Raw genomic sequence first — 20353 nt, forward strand, 5'->3', positions numbered from 1 at the left:
TCCATGGTTAATGACAAATTCCCAAATAAATTCTGTTCCCTCATATAGGAATCATAGTGGCAAAAGGACAAGAGTCTTTTTGTCCTTTTCAGGCAGACTCTGGTGTTCTCTATTTTGGGATCTCCTTTGAAACAGGAGGACCCTTCACCTGGATATACAAACTTCTTTTCCTTATACTGTGGGAGTGGCTCAGATTCCAACCAAAGCATATCCTATAACCTGAGATCCATTCCTCTCTGCTAGTGTCCACCTCTCTGCTATGGGATCAATAAAATTCCTACATAATGGAAGCCTTGAGAAATTAAAAAATACCAAGATGACATTTCTTCATAGATATTTCAAAACTATGACAGAAAAAAGTCCTGAGATTTAAATGGCTACTTTATCTCCTGAACTCTGTTCTTCACTGTCTGGCATCTCCTTTAAGGAGGTGACAAAATTCTGATGCAGGTCACTGGCATTTATATAAGCAAAAATGACTGAATTTTTTTTTTTCACTTGAAGAAAGCTGCAGCACGCACTCTCCCAAACCTCCTTTGTGGGAAGAGTCTTGAACTCCTTTTATATAAATAATGATCAACTTCTGTGCTACCTCCTGTTCTCAGAGCTCCTATTCTCAAGGCCAGGCTAGGAAATTGTCAGTTACTCTTAAAAGAGCAGACCTGATAATTAGACTGTATCTAGAGAAAATATAAGGGCCCATCGCTTTATGGCTAGACCCATATTTATTTCTGGCTCAAATGTTATCTTGACCAGGGTTGCCACAAATAGCCATGCAGGCTGTGGGCTGCCCATCTTCAGAAGTGTCACTCACACTGTCATCTGCTTGTGATATCAGGTGGCCAAGGAAAAGCAAGTAAAATGACCATTATTTTATACAGCCGTTTAATTTCTGTACTTTGGTAAGGAAACAAATTTGACCTTACCTCTCAAAGTTCATGAGAAACCAATTTACAAAACAAGGTAACAGTCAAAATTACATTATGTGTACATCCCCTTCAGTACATTATGTGTACTGAAGAGCTAATCTGTGAGCTTCTAGGAGGAGTCACAAGAAGCTACGAAGGAAATAAGTACTGAAATCTAATCCAGTTGTTCTTTCCAGGGTACACATTAGGAGTTTAAAAAAAGAACTGAAGCCAGGATCCCACTCCCTAGGCCAGTCACTGGGGGTGGGGTCTTGGCAACAGAATTTTATAAAGTTCCTTAAGTGATTCCACTATGTAACTGGGGTTAAATAACACAGGTTTAAGCTGTAGTAGAGGATCTATGTAGTTGTGATAAACTTCTAGAATGTTAAAACATACTAGGAGAGAAAATAGTAGGAAGGTTTAATACTTGTACTGACTTAAGCCATTATATATTACTGAATTATTAATTTGAGGGTACTTTACAATTCTTTTTATTAGGAACCGGTTAAAGAACTTAAATGTGTTAGAACAGGAGCACGATAGAGCTCCAGTCTAGTTACTGAAACATAAATGTTTTCTATTGGCAAAACATGCATGAATACATACATTCTAGATGCAACATAGCAAAATGTTGATGTACAATAATCCTATTCAAGAATATATTGTGAATATACAAAACCGAATATAAAATTCCAAACGACCTTTGAAATGACCTACTCCAAATCCCTCATTTCACAGAGGAAACTGAAGCTTAAAATGGCTGAATTTGCCAATGTCACAAAGTTGCTTAACAACGTAATTGGCTTACTTCAGCCCAATGTACTTTCCATTCCACAGCATGACGGTGAAAGATAAAAATATTTTCGGCAGTTTCTCAATCCACCCTGATTCTTCTGTACTTAAAAGGACAAACTAGAGTAAATGCATCCCCTATGTTTATGATGTTCCTAGAAGAGTCATATGCCAGGGTGCAGTCTCTGATGTTTGTTGAGAGCAGAACGATATCTGAAGGCTTTTCCACAATCATTACATCCAAAGGGCTTCTCTCCTGAATGAATTCTCTGATGTTGAATGAGGTAAGTGCTCTGGCTGAAAGTCTTCCTGCATTCATTACAGTTGTAAGGCTTCTCTCCAGTATGAGTATTCTGATGTTCAGTCAGATGAGTGCTCCGGCTAAAGGATTTGTCACATTCATTGCATTTATAGGGTTTCTCTCCAGTGTGAATTCGTTGATGCTGAGCCAGATGGGAGCTCTGGCTAAAGGCCTTTTCACACTTATTACACTGGTAGGGTTTTTCTTCTGTGTGAGTTTTTTGATGTTGAGCCAGAGATGAACAATGTCGAAAGGCTTTGCCACACTTGGCACACTCATAAGGCTTTGCTCCTGTGTGAATTCTCTTATGTTGCGTAAGGTGTATGTTCTGGTTGAAGGCTCGCCCACATTCATTACACTTGTAAGGTCTTTCTCCAGTATGTATTTTCCTATGCTGAATAAGGGATGAGCCATAACTGAAGGTTTTCCCACATTCGTGACACTGATAGGGTTTCTCACCAGTATGAATTCTTTCATGTTTAGCAAGAGATGAACTCCGAATAAAGGCTTTCCCACATTCCTTACATTCATAAGCTTTCTCTTGGGTATGAGTCTTCTGATGTTGATTAAGGTTTGAGAGATAACTGAAAGCCTTTCCACACTCATTGCATTCAAAGGGCTTTTCTCTGGTGTGAATTCTCCGATGCTGAGTAAGGGATGAGCAATAACTGAAGGCCTTTCCACATTCATTGCATTTGTAAGGTTTTTCTCCAGTATGAATTTTTAGATGTTGAGCAAGGGATGACCAGTAACTAAAGGATTTCCCACATTCAGCACAATCATAAGGTTTCTCCCCAGTATGTGTTTTCTGATGTTGAGTGAGGTTTGAGTGCTGACTGAAGGCTTTCCCACATTCATTGCATTCATATGGTTTTTCACCAGTATGAATCATATGATGACGTATAAATGTTGAGGGTCCATTGAAAGCCTTCCCACATTCATTACATTTATAGGTTTTCTCTCCAGTATGAATTTTTTGATGTTGAGTAAGGTGTGTGCTCCTGGTAAAGGTTTTATCACATTCGTCACATTTAAAAGGTTTTTCTCCTGTATGAATTTTCTGATGTTCCATAAAGTGGCCTCTCTGGCTAAAGGCTTTTCCACACTCATTACAAGTATATGGTTTCTCACCAGTGTGAATTCTCTGATGCTGAACAAGATGGGTCCTCTGACTAAAGGCTTTCCCACATTCATCACACTTATAGGGTTTCTCTCCAGTGTGAATTCTTTGATGTTGAGTAAGAGAAGGACCCTCAATGAAGCCTTTTCCACACTGATCACATTTATATGGTTTATCTCCAGTATGAATTCTTTGATGGTTTATAAGGTTTTCACTCCGGCTGAAGGCTTTTTCACATTCATTACATTTGTAGGGTTTCTCTCCAGTATGTGTTCTCTGATGGCGAATAAGAGCTGAACAGTAACTAAAAGCTTTCCCACATTCATTGCACTTACAGGATTTCTCTTTTTTAACCGGCTTTAAATTCTGTTTGACGCTTGTTTTGGTAGAGGTCTCTTCTGGAGATACTTCTTTTTGTGTTAAAAGGTCTGAACTCACATTGATGCTTTTTTCAAAGTCATTATTTACATGGTCTCTCTTCAAAGTAGGTACTGTCTTGTCAGTTATTTTTATTTCCCTTGGCAGGGCCTGTTCATTTGCCTGTTGCCTTTCTGGACTGCCTTCAGATTCCCCAGTTTCTAAGACATTGGAACCCCAAGGATCATCCCTTTTGTGCTTTTCTACTATTGCCTCTGGAGATGGCTCTTCTTCAGAAATGTCCAGCTCTGAGACTGATATGCTATTTTCTGGTCTTGTCTCCCAGTCTGAAAGAGAAAATGTCAGTATTCTCTGAATTGAGGGAAAAAAACAAACACAACAACAAAAGTGTTATTGTGGGAATGACCTAATGAAACTAAAAATAAAGCCCTCAGCAAATTCTGAGGATTTTCAAACACAGCCCTATTATTTAGGGAGAAATTTGGAAAGAGCTAAGGAGAACGAGAAATAAAATATGAGAGTAGCAAGAGAATGTCTAATTCAACTTCATAGATAATCTCTAAGAACCAGTAAGGGAACTCCATTTAAGTTGATAGTAAATTTAGAAAGTGACCACAGAGATAGATAAGAGGAGACAGAGATGGACTGAATCTAAAGGAGGCAGTCTGAACTGGGATTCCTTGCCAGTGAACAGCAACAAAAAGTCTAAGAACCATGATTTCAAGACAGGATAAACACAAGACATGACTATGGCTCCATGATTTTTAGCCTAGAAAACGGACAAAATAGTCATATCACTGCTAGAAATGAGGAAGTTGTAAATAGTAGAGGAAGTAATTTAGGTGGAGGAAGATACCGAGTTCAACACTAGGCATTTTGAGAATTAGGAAGAGAAATGGAAGACTAGACTATAATGGTGTTTGTGGGGGTGGAAGATGCCAAAAGTAGCAGGATAACTAAAATGTTCAAATATAGGACAGAAAATATCAGCTCAAAAGAAGAAGGAAAAGAATAGCTAAAGCCATAAGAATGTATGTGAAAAAAAAGCAGCAATGGAGGAAGATCCTTGAGGATGTTTAGGGTAATGGGACGAATAAAATATACTAATGAAAGAAAGCAGTTTTTCAGCAAGCAAACAAAAGAATATAAGAAACACAGAACCAAAGTTGTTAAAAAGAAAACGAGAACCAGAAAAGTACATAATCAGGACATAGAGTTACACTACTCTACTGTCTACTCTGGGATAGTTTGTCTTTTGCCAAGACAAGAAAGATGACAGGGTAGTCAATGCTGGCAGATTCAGTAAAAAAAAGAAAAAAAAAGAAAAACGAACCAGAAAAGTACGTAATCAGGACATAGAGTTACACTACTCTACTGTCTACTCTGGGATAGTTTGTCTTTTGCCAAGACAAGAAAGATGACAGGGTAGTCAATGCTGGCAGATTCAGTAAAGAAAAAAAGGCTGTGTTTAAAACAGCATTTCTTGGACTTCCCTGGTGGCGCAGTGGTTAAGAATCCGCCTGCCAATGCAGGGGACACGGGTTCTAGCCCTGGTCTGGGAAGATCCCACATGCCGTGAAGCAACTAAGCCCATGAACCACAACTACTGAGCCCGCGTGCCACAACTACTGAGCCTGTGCTCTAGAGCCCATGAGCCACAACTACTGAGCCCGTGTGCCACAACTACTGAAGCCCACGTGCCTAGAGCCTGTGCTCCACAACAAGAGAAGCCATCGCAATGAGAAGCCTGTGCACCACAACGAAGAGTAGCACCCACTCGCCGCAACTAGAGAAAGCCCGCGTGCAGCAGTGGAGACCCAACGCGGCCAACTTAATAAATTAATTAATTTAAAATAAAATAAAATAAAACAGCATTTCTTTGGTTCCACTGGTAACGGGAAGGTACAGCAGACCCCCAGAGAACCCTGAATCTCCTGTGCTGCCAGCCCAGTCATTGTCACCACCATTATCACTGCAAACATAAGAAGCAATGCAGGGACCTAGAGCTGCCTACCATCCTCTCCATACCTGGTACCATGGGAAATGGTACAGCATGCATCAGCATGCAGAAGTGCAGGCAGCCTCACAACAGCAGTGCTTCTCCAGCAGGGACAAGACAATTAATGTAACACAAGTTTTGGGGAACAGCCAATCAGTATAAGAAATGGATATGTTTTCATCAATAAAAATGACACTAAGGATATACTTGTACAGCAGATAGCCATAAAAAATAGCTCCTGGGAAGTACTTCACAGGGAAAAGGATATGGAGACCATGGAGTCGGATGCTGTTAAAGGCAAAAAGAGTGTGGGAGTGACTGATCTCTAGCTTAAGTTGGAGTTCCAGTTGAAAGCAATAAACATGCAACAGACTGTGACCAATAGCATACACATTGTCATATTGTCCACGTACTAACCAAAAGAGTTACCAGAATATCAGAGGTGGGGTAATGAATGAAGAATTGGAGAAAATTCCAGAAAGCCAGACTGAACAGCACCATTCCTACTGCAGGAAGCAATTCTCACTTTACTATATGCAAAGTCGAAGGGCACTGACCACAATATTCAGACACCCATGTGCATGGAGAGATAATAGAAGGTGCTGACATCCAGGTTGTAAAAGAACAACATAGACCAGTAAGACAGAATATATATCAGAATACAATCACAGTTCTGCAGGGGCCAAGTCACCAAGACAGCCTAAAGAAGAGGATAGGAAAATGACGCAGACAAGGCCCAGGGCCAGTGGCCACCTCAGTGTAACTTTCCAAAAGTTAACAAACTATAAGCACAAGTTAATAAAGTTCTTATTTTTAAAAAATTAGTTTTCTAAATTGTGTTCCATGAAACCATCTTTTTTTTTTTTTTGGACACACCGCACAGCACGTGGGATCTTAGTTCCCTGACCAGGGATCAAATCCACGCCCCCCTGCATTGGAAGGGAGTAGTTTTAACCACTGGACTGCAAGGGCAGTCCCATGAAACCATCTTTTAAAAGAAAGATTTTAAAGGTGCAATATTAAAAAAAACCGGAATCACGGTTAGGAGGACGGGGGAAAGAAATGTTACATTCTATGCACTCTATTGGAAATTCATAATTCCCAACTACAAATTAAAAAAAAAAATTCTGAGTGGTCCTCCAGTAAGAAACCTGCTAAATTTTAGCTAATCCAGTACTTGCTAAATTTGAACATGGCATGCATTGTTTCTCCCCATAAAAAGGACCCCCTACTCCGACCTCATTAAATTTGGAGATATATTCCTTACCTAGAGTGACTAAATTTGTACATTTTTTCAGGGTCAGATCTTTGAAGAAGTCTCTCTGTGCAGTTTGGGAATTGATGGTTTACAAGAAAGTTATTCAAAATTTCAAGGGCAGTCCAATAAGTGATAGGGTCAGAAGCTACACAATGAGATTAAGACAGGAACAGGTGATGAAGAAATGACGGCTACAGGTATGGAACTCACTTTTGCACAGTTTGGTTGGGAAAGCAAGAAGGCAGACTGGATGGTGGCCAGAAAGATTAACAGTGTTGAGTGAAAGTATTTGGAATTTAGGTTACCTATTTCTGTTTGAAGGTACTGGGGGTGGAGGCTGTAGATCCAAAAAGAAAAGTGTAAGGGTGAAAAGTGGGGTAATAATTATGAGACCAGGGCCCCAAAGGAGGCTGGGAAAGGAGGAATCCAGATTCCATGTCAAGAAGTTGCCTTTAGAAAAAAGCAAGAAGGATAATAACTCCTTTGAAAGGAGTACAAAATTAGAATACATGTTGAGACATTTACTGTTTTGACAAAGCATAAGAGAGTCCAGGGCTTCCCTGGTGGTGCAGTGGTTGAGAGTCCGCCTGCCGATGCAGGGGACACGGGTTCGTGTCCCGGTCCGGGAGGATCCCACATGCCGCGGAGCGGCTGGGCCCGTGAGCCATGGCCGCTGGGCCTGTGCGTCCGGAACCTGTGCTCCACAACGGGAGAGGCCACAACAGTGAGAGGCCCGCGTATCGCAAAAAAAAAAAGAGTCCAGATGCCTTCCCATTCTCCACAGGAGCCACTTTAAAGAGAAGTACATCTACATTTCAGACGTAAAATCCTCTCATCAGGCTGGTGGTTAGTGTCAATAACACTCATCTGCTGGGTATCCATTACTTACCTCCAAGGGCACCTACTGGAATGCTGGGCTCCACAATCCATGGCTCTGTCCCTTGCTCTAACTGGGAAATCACATCAGGTTTGGAAACTTGGAGTCCTGCTCATAGGGGTAAAAAAAGTTACCGGTCTGCACTGAGAGAAAAGTGCTGTATCAGAGTTCAGTCTCATCACTTTGTCTTTAGAGGAAAGGATACATGGACAAATCAGATGGAGTAAAGCATATAAAGCACATATAGCTTCCATGTTATACATTCCTAGATGTGGTATAACTTGGGAACTGATCTGGGTTCAGAAGAATTATTAGTTTGTCCTTCTAGTTGCTAGAGAGTAGAAACCTTTTCAAAACCTTTCGAAGTTTAGGAATCTTTGGTTCCTTAATGGCAAAACTCACCTAAGCACAAGAGCACCCTCCTCCTACACACCCCCAGATATTAACACAGAGAAGTCATCCTTACCTATAGAGACCAGATGTGTATAATTTTCCAATGTCACATCCCTGAATAAATCTCTCTGTACAGGATCCAGCTGTTTCCATTCTTCCTGGGTAAAGTCCACTATCACATCCTTGAAGGTCACTGATTCCTGAAATACCAAATATATTTCTGCTTAGCCATAAAGGATTTACCTCAGAAAGGGGTAAAGTTAGCAATACTGACAGAAGTAAGGCAAGCTCTGGGCTATCTGAAAAATGATTTTGATATTTCCTCCTTCGTAAAATGAATATAAAAACAAAACCTGACTCATAGGACTATTGCAAGAATTAAATAAGCAATGTTCAATATTAAATGCTTAATTTAAGGTCTAGAATATAACAAGTGCTCAGTCAATGTTGGCCACTGTTGTTGTTGTTATTGATCTTCATAATCATCATCATCATGATCTCTGTGTTCCAAGATATATCAAGTATTAAGAATATACCTATTAACATCAATAATATGTTTTACTATCTGTAAGTGCAAAAACAAAAATGTTTTTGAAAGAATTTGAGGAGGAGACTTACCCTACCACATTTCAAAATATACTAAGTAACATACCAAAATATACCGAAAGAAAAGATAAATTAGAACAGAGTGGTCTAGTATGGAATAAAACTCAATGAAAAACAGAGAAACCCAAAATATAGCCATGTTTATAAGAACTAAATGGGATTAAGCAACTTTCAAATTAGTTTTAAAAAGCTGGATTATTCACTAAATGGTGTCATAACAAATGCTGTCTATTTGAGAAAAGAAACTAAGGTGAGTTCCCTACTTCACAGCATACACAAAAATATCTGCTGGATTAGAGACTGAATTTTAAAGAAAAAGCAAAAATAAAATAGAATAAAAGACAGAAAAATAGTTTTATAAGCTTGATATGTGGAAGGCAAAAATTATAAGACAGAGAGACTGACACATAAAACCACATAAAAATGTAAAACTTCTGTAGAAAACCATAAATAAAATGCAATATTCTGAGTTGCTACAACTAATTAGCAGAAAAGATGAACAACCTACAACAATAACCAAAAAAGGCCGACAACCCCAACAGGCAATTCACCCAAACCATTGTTAACAAACCATGAAAAGATGCTCCACTCCAAGAAAAACATAATAAAACAATGAGATACCAGATTAGTGAACACTGCTTAAAGTGCTCATGTGTATTACGGTGGGAACAGGGCCCTAATGCAATCTATCAGGGGGCACTCTGCCAGGATCTATCAAAACTTTAAATACATATATCATTCAATCCAGATTTATAGCTTGTAGGAATTTATTCTTTAGAAACACCTCAGGGTGCAAAGACATATGTAAAAATTTCCTTGCAACATTGTGAGGGGAAAAAAAAAGCAAACTTAAATGTCTATTAATAGGATAGTGGTTAAAGAATTCATGGTACATCCATACTAAAGCAGCTTATGTAGACATTTTAAAAATAAAGTGTCTCTATATGTACTGATTAGGAAATATATATCACATTAAAAATAGCATACATGGTATTATCCCATTTTTATTTTTATGAATAGGAAAGTTTGTATGTAAATGCAGAGAAAAAGCTAAGAGAATACACCACCGAATATTATCAGTGCGACTGTTTAGTGGGACTCTTGAGGCAATGCAGGGGAACTTCCTACTTTTTCTTTATTTATTATGTATTTGAAACTGGGCAAGTGAGTTAATTTTGTTTCAAAATAGATAAATAAATTATTGGGACTTCTACTTCTAACCACGACAGAGCTACTGGACTAGCTCTCCCAGAGTAAACAACTGTAAAACTCAACAATATAACTGAAACAAGTGCTTTCGTATTTTTGAACAGCAGACAGAACAGAACTGTGATCCCTGAGAGAAGGGAGACAATCACATGAGCCCCACAGACCCTTCAGTTTCCTGCCTGGAGGCAGAAACTGAGCAAGACACAGTGGTCTCACTGAACTAAGGAAACAAAGGTGGCAGCTCAGGACTACAGAGGCAGGGAATTTGCAGGGTAGATACTAGAGAGAAGGGAGATACAAAGAGGAGGAGCTCCAAAACTCTGGTGTAAATACTATCTCCACAGGCCATATCAAGTTACCAATGTGACATAACTGAACCCAGAGTTAAGAAGACATACACACAATCAGTTCCCACAAACAGTTCCAGCGCGCTTTAGGAGCAGCACAAGTTTAGCCTGTGAGGAAAGAGTTAAAGCAGCAAGTCCGGCTTGCCCAATCCTTGCTAATCTCCAGGGACACTTGGATCCATGTTTCTGAACCTTAAACAAGCTCTGAAAACTAATGTTTATATAGTCACCGATTGACGATGTTATTGTGTGCCTGGAGCACTGGGACAGGATGTACCAGACTGTCAGCATTGTTTAAAGTATACATGAAGATTTACGATGCACATGTGGTGCCTAGTTTGAGGTCTGCACCATGGCTGGTCAACAGCAAGTACACGCTGATGTATGTGATCAGCTCCCTTTAAGAACTCTGGACTGTGAGACTCAAGAAGACTTCCCTGGGTAGAGACATTTCTCTGTCTCTATGGACAACAGCTCTAGAGAAAGTACATCTGTGTGATCATCACACAAGGAGGACTTGGAAGCCTGCACCTGATTTCTTTGGATTCTTATAAATATCTTTGTCCTTCTGATGCGTTTTGAATCCTTTGTTGTAATGATCCCTATCCCTGAGTTATGCTGCTGGGTTGGGTGGGTCATCCTAGCAAATCACTGAACTAAAGTGTAGTCACAGACCCCATGAAACACAGTCCTAGAATAAGGCTACACTAGGTCAGCCCTAACAAAGCTTACAGTTCAAAACCAAACCTCAAAAGGATCAAGCTGTGGCCAAGATGGGATTAACAAGGACTGAATTTACCCTCCTGCATTAAAATAACCAACAAATTCCAGACAAAACATATGAAACAACAGTTTCCAAGGCACTGAATCTCAGATAACAAAGAACAGTGATCCCCAAGAATCAGTAAACAAATGAAGTGAGCCCTACAACTGCTCCAGCTTACTACCTTGAGAGTGTCCAGGCAGGGGTGCAGGGAAGGGGAACCCAGGAGCGACCAGCAGACTCCTTGAACTGAAGAGGTAATGCTGAGAGTTTGGGGAAGTCAAGGCGACTAGAGTTCACACAGAGTACTGTAGGGAAGAGAGCTACAGAGGAAAGAAGCAAGAACTGCAGAAACTCTCCTAACCCCTTCAGACCACATACATTTTTGTTGAGTCTCTGTTTTCCATGGTACTCATTTCACCTTTTTAATATTTAGCAGTTATTTGGTCTATTCAGGTAAAGTATCAAGTTTTGTACTTCTTCTGCTCTCTCAGTGGCACATGGCAAGACGTAAGCAAGAAGTTAAGTGGTGAATATATTAGTTAAGCTGGAGAGGCAGAGCTAAGAAAAAAGTGGTTGGCAGATGGGAGCCCAGGATGAACTGCCAACATTGGTTTTCAGCTAAACATAACCCACAGCAAAAGAATACACAATCCCACTCTAACGACTGAAATGACATTTGAGGAAATCCCAACTTACCTGAAAACTAGCTGATGGGAGTGAAGTATGTCCCCCTTGGAGAAGGGCAGACTCTGGAGAAGACAGATCTAGGGGAGGAAAAAGAAACCACAGTGAATCCTGTCCAAGTTAGCTGTTCCCAGCAATCCACAAAATCCACTTATTTTTCTATATGAAAACAGCAGGAACTATTTCTGCCATTTGAGAAGCCATTTCCTTCTCAAAATCCAAAAACAAAAAACAACGTAACTGCTGACTAGGACCCTCGTACTCTTATGGGTAGGCTTAGGAATTAAAGCATTACTTTAAGATTCACAATTTTGCCCCTAGATACTTACAGTCACATGGATCATACAACTCAATCTACATTCCTCATTAAGTGAGGCAAAATATTTCTGCTGCCTTCTCTGCTACATATAAAATATGAATTAATAATCAGATTACTTTCCAAAAGTCTTCCCATGCCCTTTGAAACGTTGCTATTAGTATAAATTACATATCACACCGACATATACTTATCTATATTACCTACCTACCACAGTGTCTAAACTTAAATACGCATGGTCAATACTAACTACTGGCAAGAATACAGAGAGATTAGAACTTTTGTACATTGCTGTGGAAGTAAACATTTACCAATCATTTAGAAAAACTGTTTGGCAGTATATACCAAAGCTATACGTACACCTGCCCTATGACTCAGCAATCCCACTCCTGCGCATATATCCAGAGAAATGAGGGGTTATGTCCACCAAAAGACTTGTACAAGACTGTTCACAGCAGGTTTATTTATAATATGCCCAGATTAGAAACAATCCAAATGTCTTTCAGCAGAATGGATAAACTGTGATATAGTCATACAATAGAATATTATCCCACAGTGTAAAAGAATGAGCTCTTGCTTTACCTAACAACACGGATGTATCTCATAAACAATACTGAGCAAAATAAGCCAAACACAAAAGAATGCATACTGGGACTTCCCTGGTGGCGCAGTGGTTAAGAATCCGCCTGCCAATGCAGGGGAGACGGGTTCGAGCCCTGGTCCTGGAAGATCCTACATGCCGCCGAGCAACTAAGCCCATGGGCTACAACTACTGAGCCTGTGTTCTAGAGCCCACACGCCACAACTACTGATGCCCATGCGCCGCAACAAGAGAAGCCACCGCAATGAGAAGCCCGCGCACCTCAACGAAGAGTAGCCTCTGCTTGCCACAACTAAAGAAAGCCCATGCACAGTGATGAAGACCCAACGAGCCAAAAATAAGTAAATAAATAAAATTTTTAAGAAAAGAATGCGTACTGTATGAGTACATTTACAGGCATGCCTCGTTTTATTGTGCTTCACTTTATTTGCACTTCACAGATACCATGTTTGTTTTTACAAATTGAAGGCTTGTGCCAACCCTATGTCGAGCAAGGCTATCAGCACCATTTTTCCAACAGCATTTGCTCACTTCATGTCTCTGTGTCACATTTCGGTAGTTCTCGCAATATTTCAAACTTTTTATTATTACTATATTTGTAATGGTGATCTATGATCAGTAATTTTTGATGCTACTACTATAAATTGCTGAAGGCTCAGAAGATGTTTAGCATTTTTTAGCAATAACATATAGTTTTAGATTAAGGTATATACTTTTTTTTTACACATAGTACTATTACACAATTAATAGACTACAGTATAGTGTAAACATAACTTTTATATGCGCTGGGAAACCAAGAAATTCATGAGATTCAGTTTATTTCAATATCTGATTTACTGCAGTGGTTGGAACTGAACCCACAATATCTCTGAGGTGTGCCTGTATATTAAGTACAAAAACTTAGACTAGTGGTTACCTCTGGAGGGTTACTGACTGAGCAGGCACACAAGAGAGACCTCTGGGGCATTAGAAACATTCCATATCTTAGTGTGGGTAGTGGTTACACTGGCATATAATATATAAAAATTAATCAACTGGTATGCTTAAGATCTGTGCACTTAATGTAGTAACTTACACATCAATAAACAAAACAGGAACAAACTTTGCTCTTGGGGAAGTCTATTCAGAGTAATGGTTGACGGGAAAGTCCGATTCTCAGAAAGTAGAGGAAGCAATAAAAGGAACTATTATTCCAGACTTAATTTGACCAGTAATGGAAAACTGTCTTGTAAAAGAAATCTTGAGAAGAAAATGAAGATGTTAGTTGGAGGAAAGTTGAGGAAATGTTGTACATAGGCAGACATGTACCCAAGACTTTAGGAAAATAGAATAAAGAGAAATGTCTTAGGTAAGATGATTTTGATTCCAAGTAACAGAAACCAACAAAACCAACAACAGTAACAGCTATAGAAACCAACTAAGTGCCTGGCAATAGTAAATGCTCAGTAAGTGTTACAAATATTACCATGACTATAAGGGACAGAGGCTCATGAAAGTTAATCCTAACTATACAATCGTGAAAAATCCCAAAAAGAAAAAAAAGGCAAAGCCTTAAAATGAAACCATTTGGGCTGATTTAATTCTGAGGAAGTTAGAATTAAAAAGAATATTTATGAAAGATATAAGGGGCAGAGAGCTGAGAAGGGGAGAAGTGATGTCATCAACATGGTGGAATAAGAATTTTCTACCATCTTCCCCACAAAAAAACACTGATTTAGACAATCATCCATGGTTGAGAGTGTCTTTGTGGAAGTCCAGGAGTTTAGCACAGAAGTTCCAGCACAACACTGGAACAACAACAACAAAAAATCCAACACGGATGCATTGAAGAGGGTAAGAGGAACAGTTTCATTTTACCAGCATCACCCCCAAGGAGGTACAGCTCAGTGCCAAGGTGGCCTTCTTGGCCTGTGATTTCTCTCACGGGAAAAAGTGAATGCGTGTGAGTGCCCAGGTTCCCCAGCAGTATGGGACACCACCAAAGATACCCACTTCTTTCTCACCTCATCCAGAATACTGAGGTGTCCTAAGAGAATGAGGGGAAGAGAGCAGCTGGGAGAACAGCAGTCGTGGCACTTGGAGGGTATATCAAAGGAACATGGATCCTACTAACCACTTCACAGACTCAATCAGGAAGCCTGACAAAGGGCCACTGGTGATGCTTCACTTGTGGATCCTCCCAACTGCAATGCTCCATGCACCTCTCCTATACACCCTCCCCACAACCTATGGCCAGCTCTCTGTGCACACCCTAATGGTGGCAAGAGGAGCTTTTATAGATAGCTATGAACACACACAGAAAGCCAGCCTGACTCTGCATGATTTGGAGAAAGCTACCAAAAGCACCTGAGCATTAGCACCACCAAGGAAAAGCAAAGGTGAAGCTGTTAGCACCCAGCCTGGCTTTGCAGGATTAAGAGAAGGCATACAATCTTAAGAATCCCCCTCAAGAGGGAACAAAAAGCATGGAGCAGATGTATGCATAGAAGATCTGAGAAAGCCTCAGAATCCCTAACAGAATTGCTGATGGAGGATATTTCTCTCCCAAAGCCAATCAGTAAAGACAGGAGGAGGTGATTTCATCAGTGGTGTTTCTATACACTAAAAAGGAAATATCTGCAAAAGAAAAAAAGAAAATAATCCCATTTAGAACAGCATCAAAAACAATAAAAGACTTAGAAATAACTTTCACCAAGGAGATGAAAGATCTGTGGAATGAAAACTATAAGTCATTGATGAAAGAATTTGAAGAAGGCACAAATAAATGGAAAGACATCCTGTGTTCATGGATGAGAAGAATTTCTATTGTTAAACTGTCCATACTACTCAAAGTCATCTATAGATTAAATGTAATCCCTATCAAAATTCCAATGGCATTTTTCACAGAAATAGAAAAAAAATTCTAAAATTTGTATGTAATCGAAAAAGACTCCTAAAAGCCAAAGCAATCCTGACAAAGAAAAACAAAGCTGGAGGCATCAAACTATATTATAAAGCTACAGCAATCAAAACAATATGGTACTGTCATAAAATAGACACAGATACGAATGGAACAGAATTGAGAGCCCAGAAATAAAGTCTCCTATATATGATCAACTAATATTTGACAAGGGACCAAAAATACTTAATGGGGAAAGGACAGTCTCTTCAACAAATGGTGGTGGGAAAACTGGATAATCACATACAAAAGAAGGAAACAGAATCCCTATCTTACACCAATCATGAAAATTAACTTGAAATGGATTAAAGATTTAAACAAGACCTAAAACTGTAAAACTCCTAGAAAACAGGAGGAAAAAGCTACTTGACATCGGTCTTGGCAATGATCTTTTCAATATGACACCAAAAAAACACAAGCAACAAAAGGAAAAAGCAACAAATGGGACTACATCAAACGAAAATCCTTCTTCACAGCTAAAGAAAGCATCAACAGAATGAAAAGATAAGCTATGGAATGGGAGAAAATATTTGCAAATCATATATCTGATAAGAGGTTAATATCCAAAGTGTATAAGGAACTCATACAACTCAACGGCATAAAAACAAATAATCCAGTTTAAAAATGGGCAGAGAACCTGAACAGATATTTTTCCAAGGAAGACATACAAATGGCCAGTGTATATGAAAAGGTCCTTGATATCACTAATCATCAGGGACATGCAAATCAAAACCACAATGAGATATCACCTCAGACCTGTTAGAATGAATATTATCAAAAAGACAAGAGATAAGTGTTGGTGAGCATGTGGAGAAAAAGGAAACTTTGTCCACTGTTGGTGGGAATGTAAATTGATATAGCCACTATGGAAATATAAATATATACCACATTTTCTTTATCCATTCATCCACTGATGGACACTTAGGTTGCTTTCATGTCTTGGCTCTTCTAAATAATGCTGCAATGAACATGGAGGTGCAGATATCTGAGATAGTGATTTCATTTCCTTTGGATACATACCCAGAAGTGGGATTGCTGAATCATATGGTAGTTCTAGTTTTGATTTCTTAAGGAATCTCCATATTGTTTTTTATAGTGGGTAAACCAATTTACATTCCCACAAACAGTGGGAATGTACACACACATACACATATATAATGCAATATTATTCAGTCATAAAACGGAAGGAAATCCTGTCATTTGGGATAACATGGATGGACTCTGAAGGCATTATGCTAAGTGAAATAAGAAAGAGGAAGACAAATACTGCATGATCTCATATGTGGAATCTAAAAGGTCCGAACACAGAAACAAAGAGCAGAATGAGGGTTTTCAGGGGCTGGAGGGTGGGGGAAATGGGGAGATTTTGGATAAAGGGTACAAACTTTAAGTTACAAATAAGTTCTGGAGATCTAACGTACAGTATGGTAATTATTGTTAACAATACGGTATTATACACTTGCAAGTTGCTAAGAGAATAAATCTTAAACATTCTCATCACACACACACCCCACCAAATATGTGTGGTGACCAATGTGGTTAACTAACCTTATTGTGGTAATCATTTTGCAATATATAGGTGGGTCAAATCATAACACTGGACAACTTAAACTTACACAATGTCAGGGTCAATTATATCTCAATAAAGCTGGAAAAAACTTCTCAGCAAAATTTTGTAGCTTTCAGTGTAGAGATCTTGCATATTTTTGTTGGTTTATATTCTTGTTTCATATTTTGGATGCTATTATAAATGGAATTATTATTTTTATTACAATTTCCAATTGTTCATTGGTGATAGAATGAAACAGTTGATTTTTTCATCAAACTTTTTGTTTTGAGATAATTGTAGATACACATGCAGTTGTGAGAAATAAAACAGAGATTCTTTGTATCTTTAGAAAAAAAGAGCTGAGAACAAATATAAGGTATAGCTCAAACCTAAATAAATAATGTTAAGATTTCTAATGATATTAAACAAATCCGAGAAAAAGGACTGTATGATAGCAGCTAGCTTAAACCAAACCTGACTGCATAGCCATACCTACAGAATGTAAAGACAATGACAATGCAGAAAGAAGTCTACAGTGACATATCACAGGGCTCTGTCCTTACCCTGACCTGTTGAATGACATATAGGAAGAAAGAGAAGGAATATTCATTAAATATGCTAGTGACATAAAGTTGGAAAGAACAGTTAAAACACTGAATAACCAAGTTAATATTAATTATTAATTATTCTGACAAGCTGGAACACTTGGCCAAAAAATGTGAACAATCATAATAAATGTGAAGTCCTGACATTAAGGATAAAAACCAAGTCTATTATACAAGGATGACATAAATCTAGTTCACAGCAGTTTATGTAAAAAAGATCTAGGACTAACAGCATAATATCGCTGATTTTTTAAAAAGCAAATACAATCTGATACTAAACAGCAGAAATATCCAAATCAAAAGAAATAGTATGTCACACTTTAAGGTATTTTTCAAAGTACATCTAAATGACTGTTTAGTTTTAGGCAATGCATTTTAAGAAGCATGCTATCATGCAGTAGAGTTTTTAGAGAAGAGGTCTAGATATATCGCATGGAGACCCATCAAAGGAACTGAGGCTATTTTGCTTTGAGAAGAAAAAGAATCTGTGAGTAGGAGTTGTAACAGCTGAATTCACATATCTGAAGGGCAGCAATGTTAAAGAGAGAGCAGTCTCTTGCTTTTGGGGACTAAGAACTAAGATCAACACAGAAGTTACAGGGAAAGGCACTTCTGCCTCATATAAGGAACTAAAAAAAGAAAACACCAACAAGAGAATAGTCTGCACCCAAAATGGAGCTTAATGCCACAATTGTTCAGGCATAGGCTTAACAGATGGTCATCCGCCAAGGATATTTCAGAACTGATTCTTACATTGAAGAGATGATTACCAAGATTTTTTCTGACTGTAAGATTATCATTCTAATTTTTAATGAATAGAAATCATGTGAGGGTCACAGACATTCTGAATCATTACTCCTTTTCATTCCCCAATCCCAAAGCCAAGCAGAATTAACTCTTCCTCCAAGTCTCTCCCTATAATGTAAATAAGAATCTCTCCCTATGATGTAATTGTTTCTTTTCTCGATCGTCATATAAGGTTCCCTCCTTCCACTTCTTCCAGCTCTGTCAAGTATTCAATCTTCATGTCATGGCTGTTCTTTTGCCCCCTTTATCCCACTCTCTCCCAAGTCGTCCCCACTACCTTCCATCTCAGGTGCTCATCCCGTTCCTCTTGAAATCTGGACACCAGGGTTTCCCAAGCAGCGTCCCTCCAGTGGGGTCCTCTCTCTGGAGCCCAGATGTCCGGCACGAGTCTGTGCCCTTACACACAGTGAAGCTGGCTGCCCTAAAAGACACAAGATGGGGTCAGCGGCAACCGTCACAAAATCACACCTCAAGAGTTTTGCACAGTGGCCAAGAGGTCCTTGGAAAAGAGAAGTGCCCGGAGAGAATAGTAAAGAGGCATGTGGCACTCCCGCTGAACAAAAACAGAATGGAGATCGAGTACGCAGGTTCGGCCCCAGATTCCAAAAGACCCCTGGCGCCTACCCTAGAATCTGGGCAGAGGCGCCCACCTACTCGGACGGTTACCTCGGTGCACACTTGTGGGTTCACACCCCCGCGGGCTCAAGAAGACACACCTGTTGCGGAGCGGAAAAGCTGGAAGGTGGACAAACAGGGCGGGGCTCGGCTCGCGTCCTTCCTCCTAGGCCGGAACAAAAGAACAAAGCCCTCCCAGGGATCGGGGCGGAATAGTCCCACACTAAAGGAGGAGAGGGGAGCCCCCTTCGAGGACTCCCCAGCTCCCTCTCGCAGAGGCCGCTTCAAGCGGAGAGAGAGAGGGGTGACGTCACGCGGCCAGAGGGGCTGGCGGTTGCCATAGTGATACCTGGGCTTCCCTCCCGCTAGAACGATTTTCGCACTCTGATCCCGGGTCCAGAAGCTCTGGGACAATCACCAAACCTAGTGAAGGGAGCCGAAGTAGCTGGACTTTCCCCCTCGCCAAGCTCTTTTCACGCCTACAGCCGGCTTCAACGGCCACTTCCGCTGGTGGGAGAAGAGAACACCCACCCCCCACCCGCTCGCTAGCGTTAAACCGCGCCCCGCGGACACATAGGACTACGATTCCCAGAGTGCTCCACGACGCTAAACTCCATTTCCCAGAAGAAAGCCAACGTATGAAATCCAGTGGAGCGGGGACGAGTGTTGTACCCGCTAGTCGTTTGTTCGTACACGTCTCAGGTAAAAGTATGCGTTAGAGCAGTGACTCTCAAGCGTGTGTCACCGGACTGATTTTAAGAATACACATTAACACACATATATAATTTAAAAACGCAAACAAACATTTCACAATGCATAACTTGCCTTTATTACCTGTCCTGCATTGTATTTAGTGTTCTATCCCTTTGTTTAAAAAATTCTGGTCGTGACCCATTATATTGACGCTCAACCACGACTCTCAAATGGAGCCCAACGCCAGTCTGTCGGTGTGTTCTTGGGAGAAAAGAATCCAACAGAAGTAGGTAAGTTTCTGTATTTTTAAATGTGTGGCCCAAGCACTTTACTGTGCTTCAGTGCATCTCCATATTTGTATAGTGGGCTAAGGTCAAGTCACTCAGCCTGTTGACTGACAAAACACTAAACTTGGAAATCAGGAAGACATGGCCTAAGTGAAACAGGAATGAAAGCTGTGAGAGAACAGTCTGAAATAAAAACACTATATGAAAAGGGATTAAAACACGTGCAAGCATATTTAAAATGCAGGAACATAACTAGAATCGTACTGGAGAAGAACTGAATTGATGCTATGGAAAAGTGAAT

General features: G+C 39.9%; 2 protein-coding genes across 9 annotated transcripts in view; one reads left to right on the top strand and one right to left on the bottom strand.

The window, feature by feature from the left end:
* ZNF391 (zinc finger protein 391) overlaps nucleotides 1-3760 on the top strand; it is a 17416-nt gene extending 13656 nt beyond the window's left edge. The window contains exon 4 of the transcript XR_003431250.1: nucleotides 3650-3760. The gene's annotated coding sequence lies outside the window, so the exon portion shown is untranslated. The remainder of the gene's footprint in view (nucleotides 1-3649) is intronic.
* On the bottom strand, nucleotides 869-19596 carry ZNF184 (zinc finger protein 184). 8 transcript variants are annotated; one of them, XM_027099545.1, is made up of 7 exons: nucleotides 19422-19595; nucleotides 19174-19238; nucleotides 18735-18878; nucleotides 11654-11721; nucleotides 8103-8229; nucleotides 7649-7744; nucleotides 869-3828 (listed from the first exon to the last, which is right to left on the bottom strand). In XM_027099545.1, the coding sequence occupies exons 3-7, from the start codon at nucleotides 18739-18741 to the stop codon at nucleotides 1868-1870; spliced, it is 2259 nt and encodes a 752-aa protein (XP_026955346.1). In that variant the 5' UTR covers nucleotides 18742-18878; nucleotides 19174-19238; nucleotides 19422-19595; the 3' UTR covers nucleotides 869-1867. The 8 variants fall into 8 exon arrangements, with proteins under 8 accessions (XP_026955346.1, XP_026955348.1, XP_026955350.1 ...); XM_027099547.1 differs by having other exon boundaries at nucleotides 19124-19238; XM_027099549.1 differs by having other exon boundaries at nucleotides 19124-19238; nucleotides 19496-19569.
* Nucleotides 19597-20353: the final 757 nt, after the last annotated feature.

This window comes from Aethalodelphis obliquidens, unplaced genomic scaffold (genome assembly GCF_003676395.1).
Source record: "Aethalodelphis obliquidens isolate GAN/ISIS:26980383/991018 unplaced genomic scaffold, ASM367639v1 scaffold133, whole genome shotgun sequence".
NCBI lineage: Eukaryota > Metazoa > Chordata > Mammalia > Artiodactyla > Delphinidae > Aethalodelphis > Aethalodelphis obliquidens.

Excerpts from the sequence above, each read along its gene's own strand:
- ZNF184 (XM_027099548.1), bottom strand. Across the intron at positions 8,230-11,653 it reads TCCCATCAGCTAGTTTTCAG|GAATCAGTGACCTTCAAGGA; the intron begins GTAAGTTGGGAT and ends TTGGTATTTCAG. Across the intron at positions 7,745-8,102 it reads TACACATCTGGTCTCTATAG|GACTCCAAGTTTCCAAACCT; the intron begins GTAAGGATGACT and ends CCCTATGAGCAG.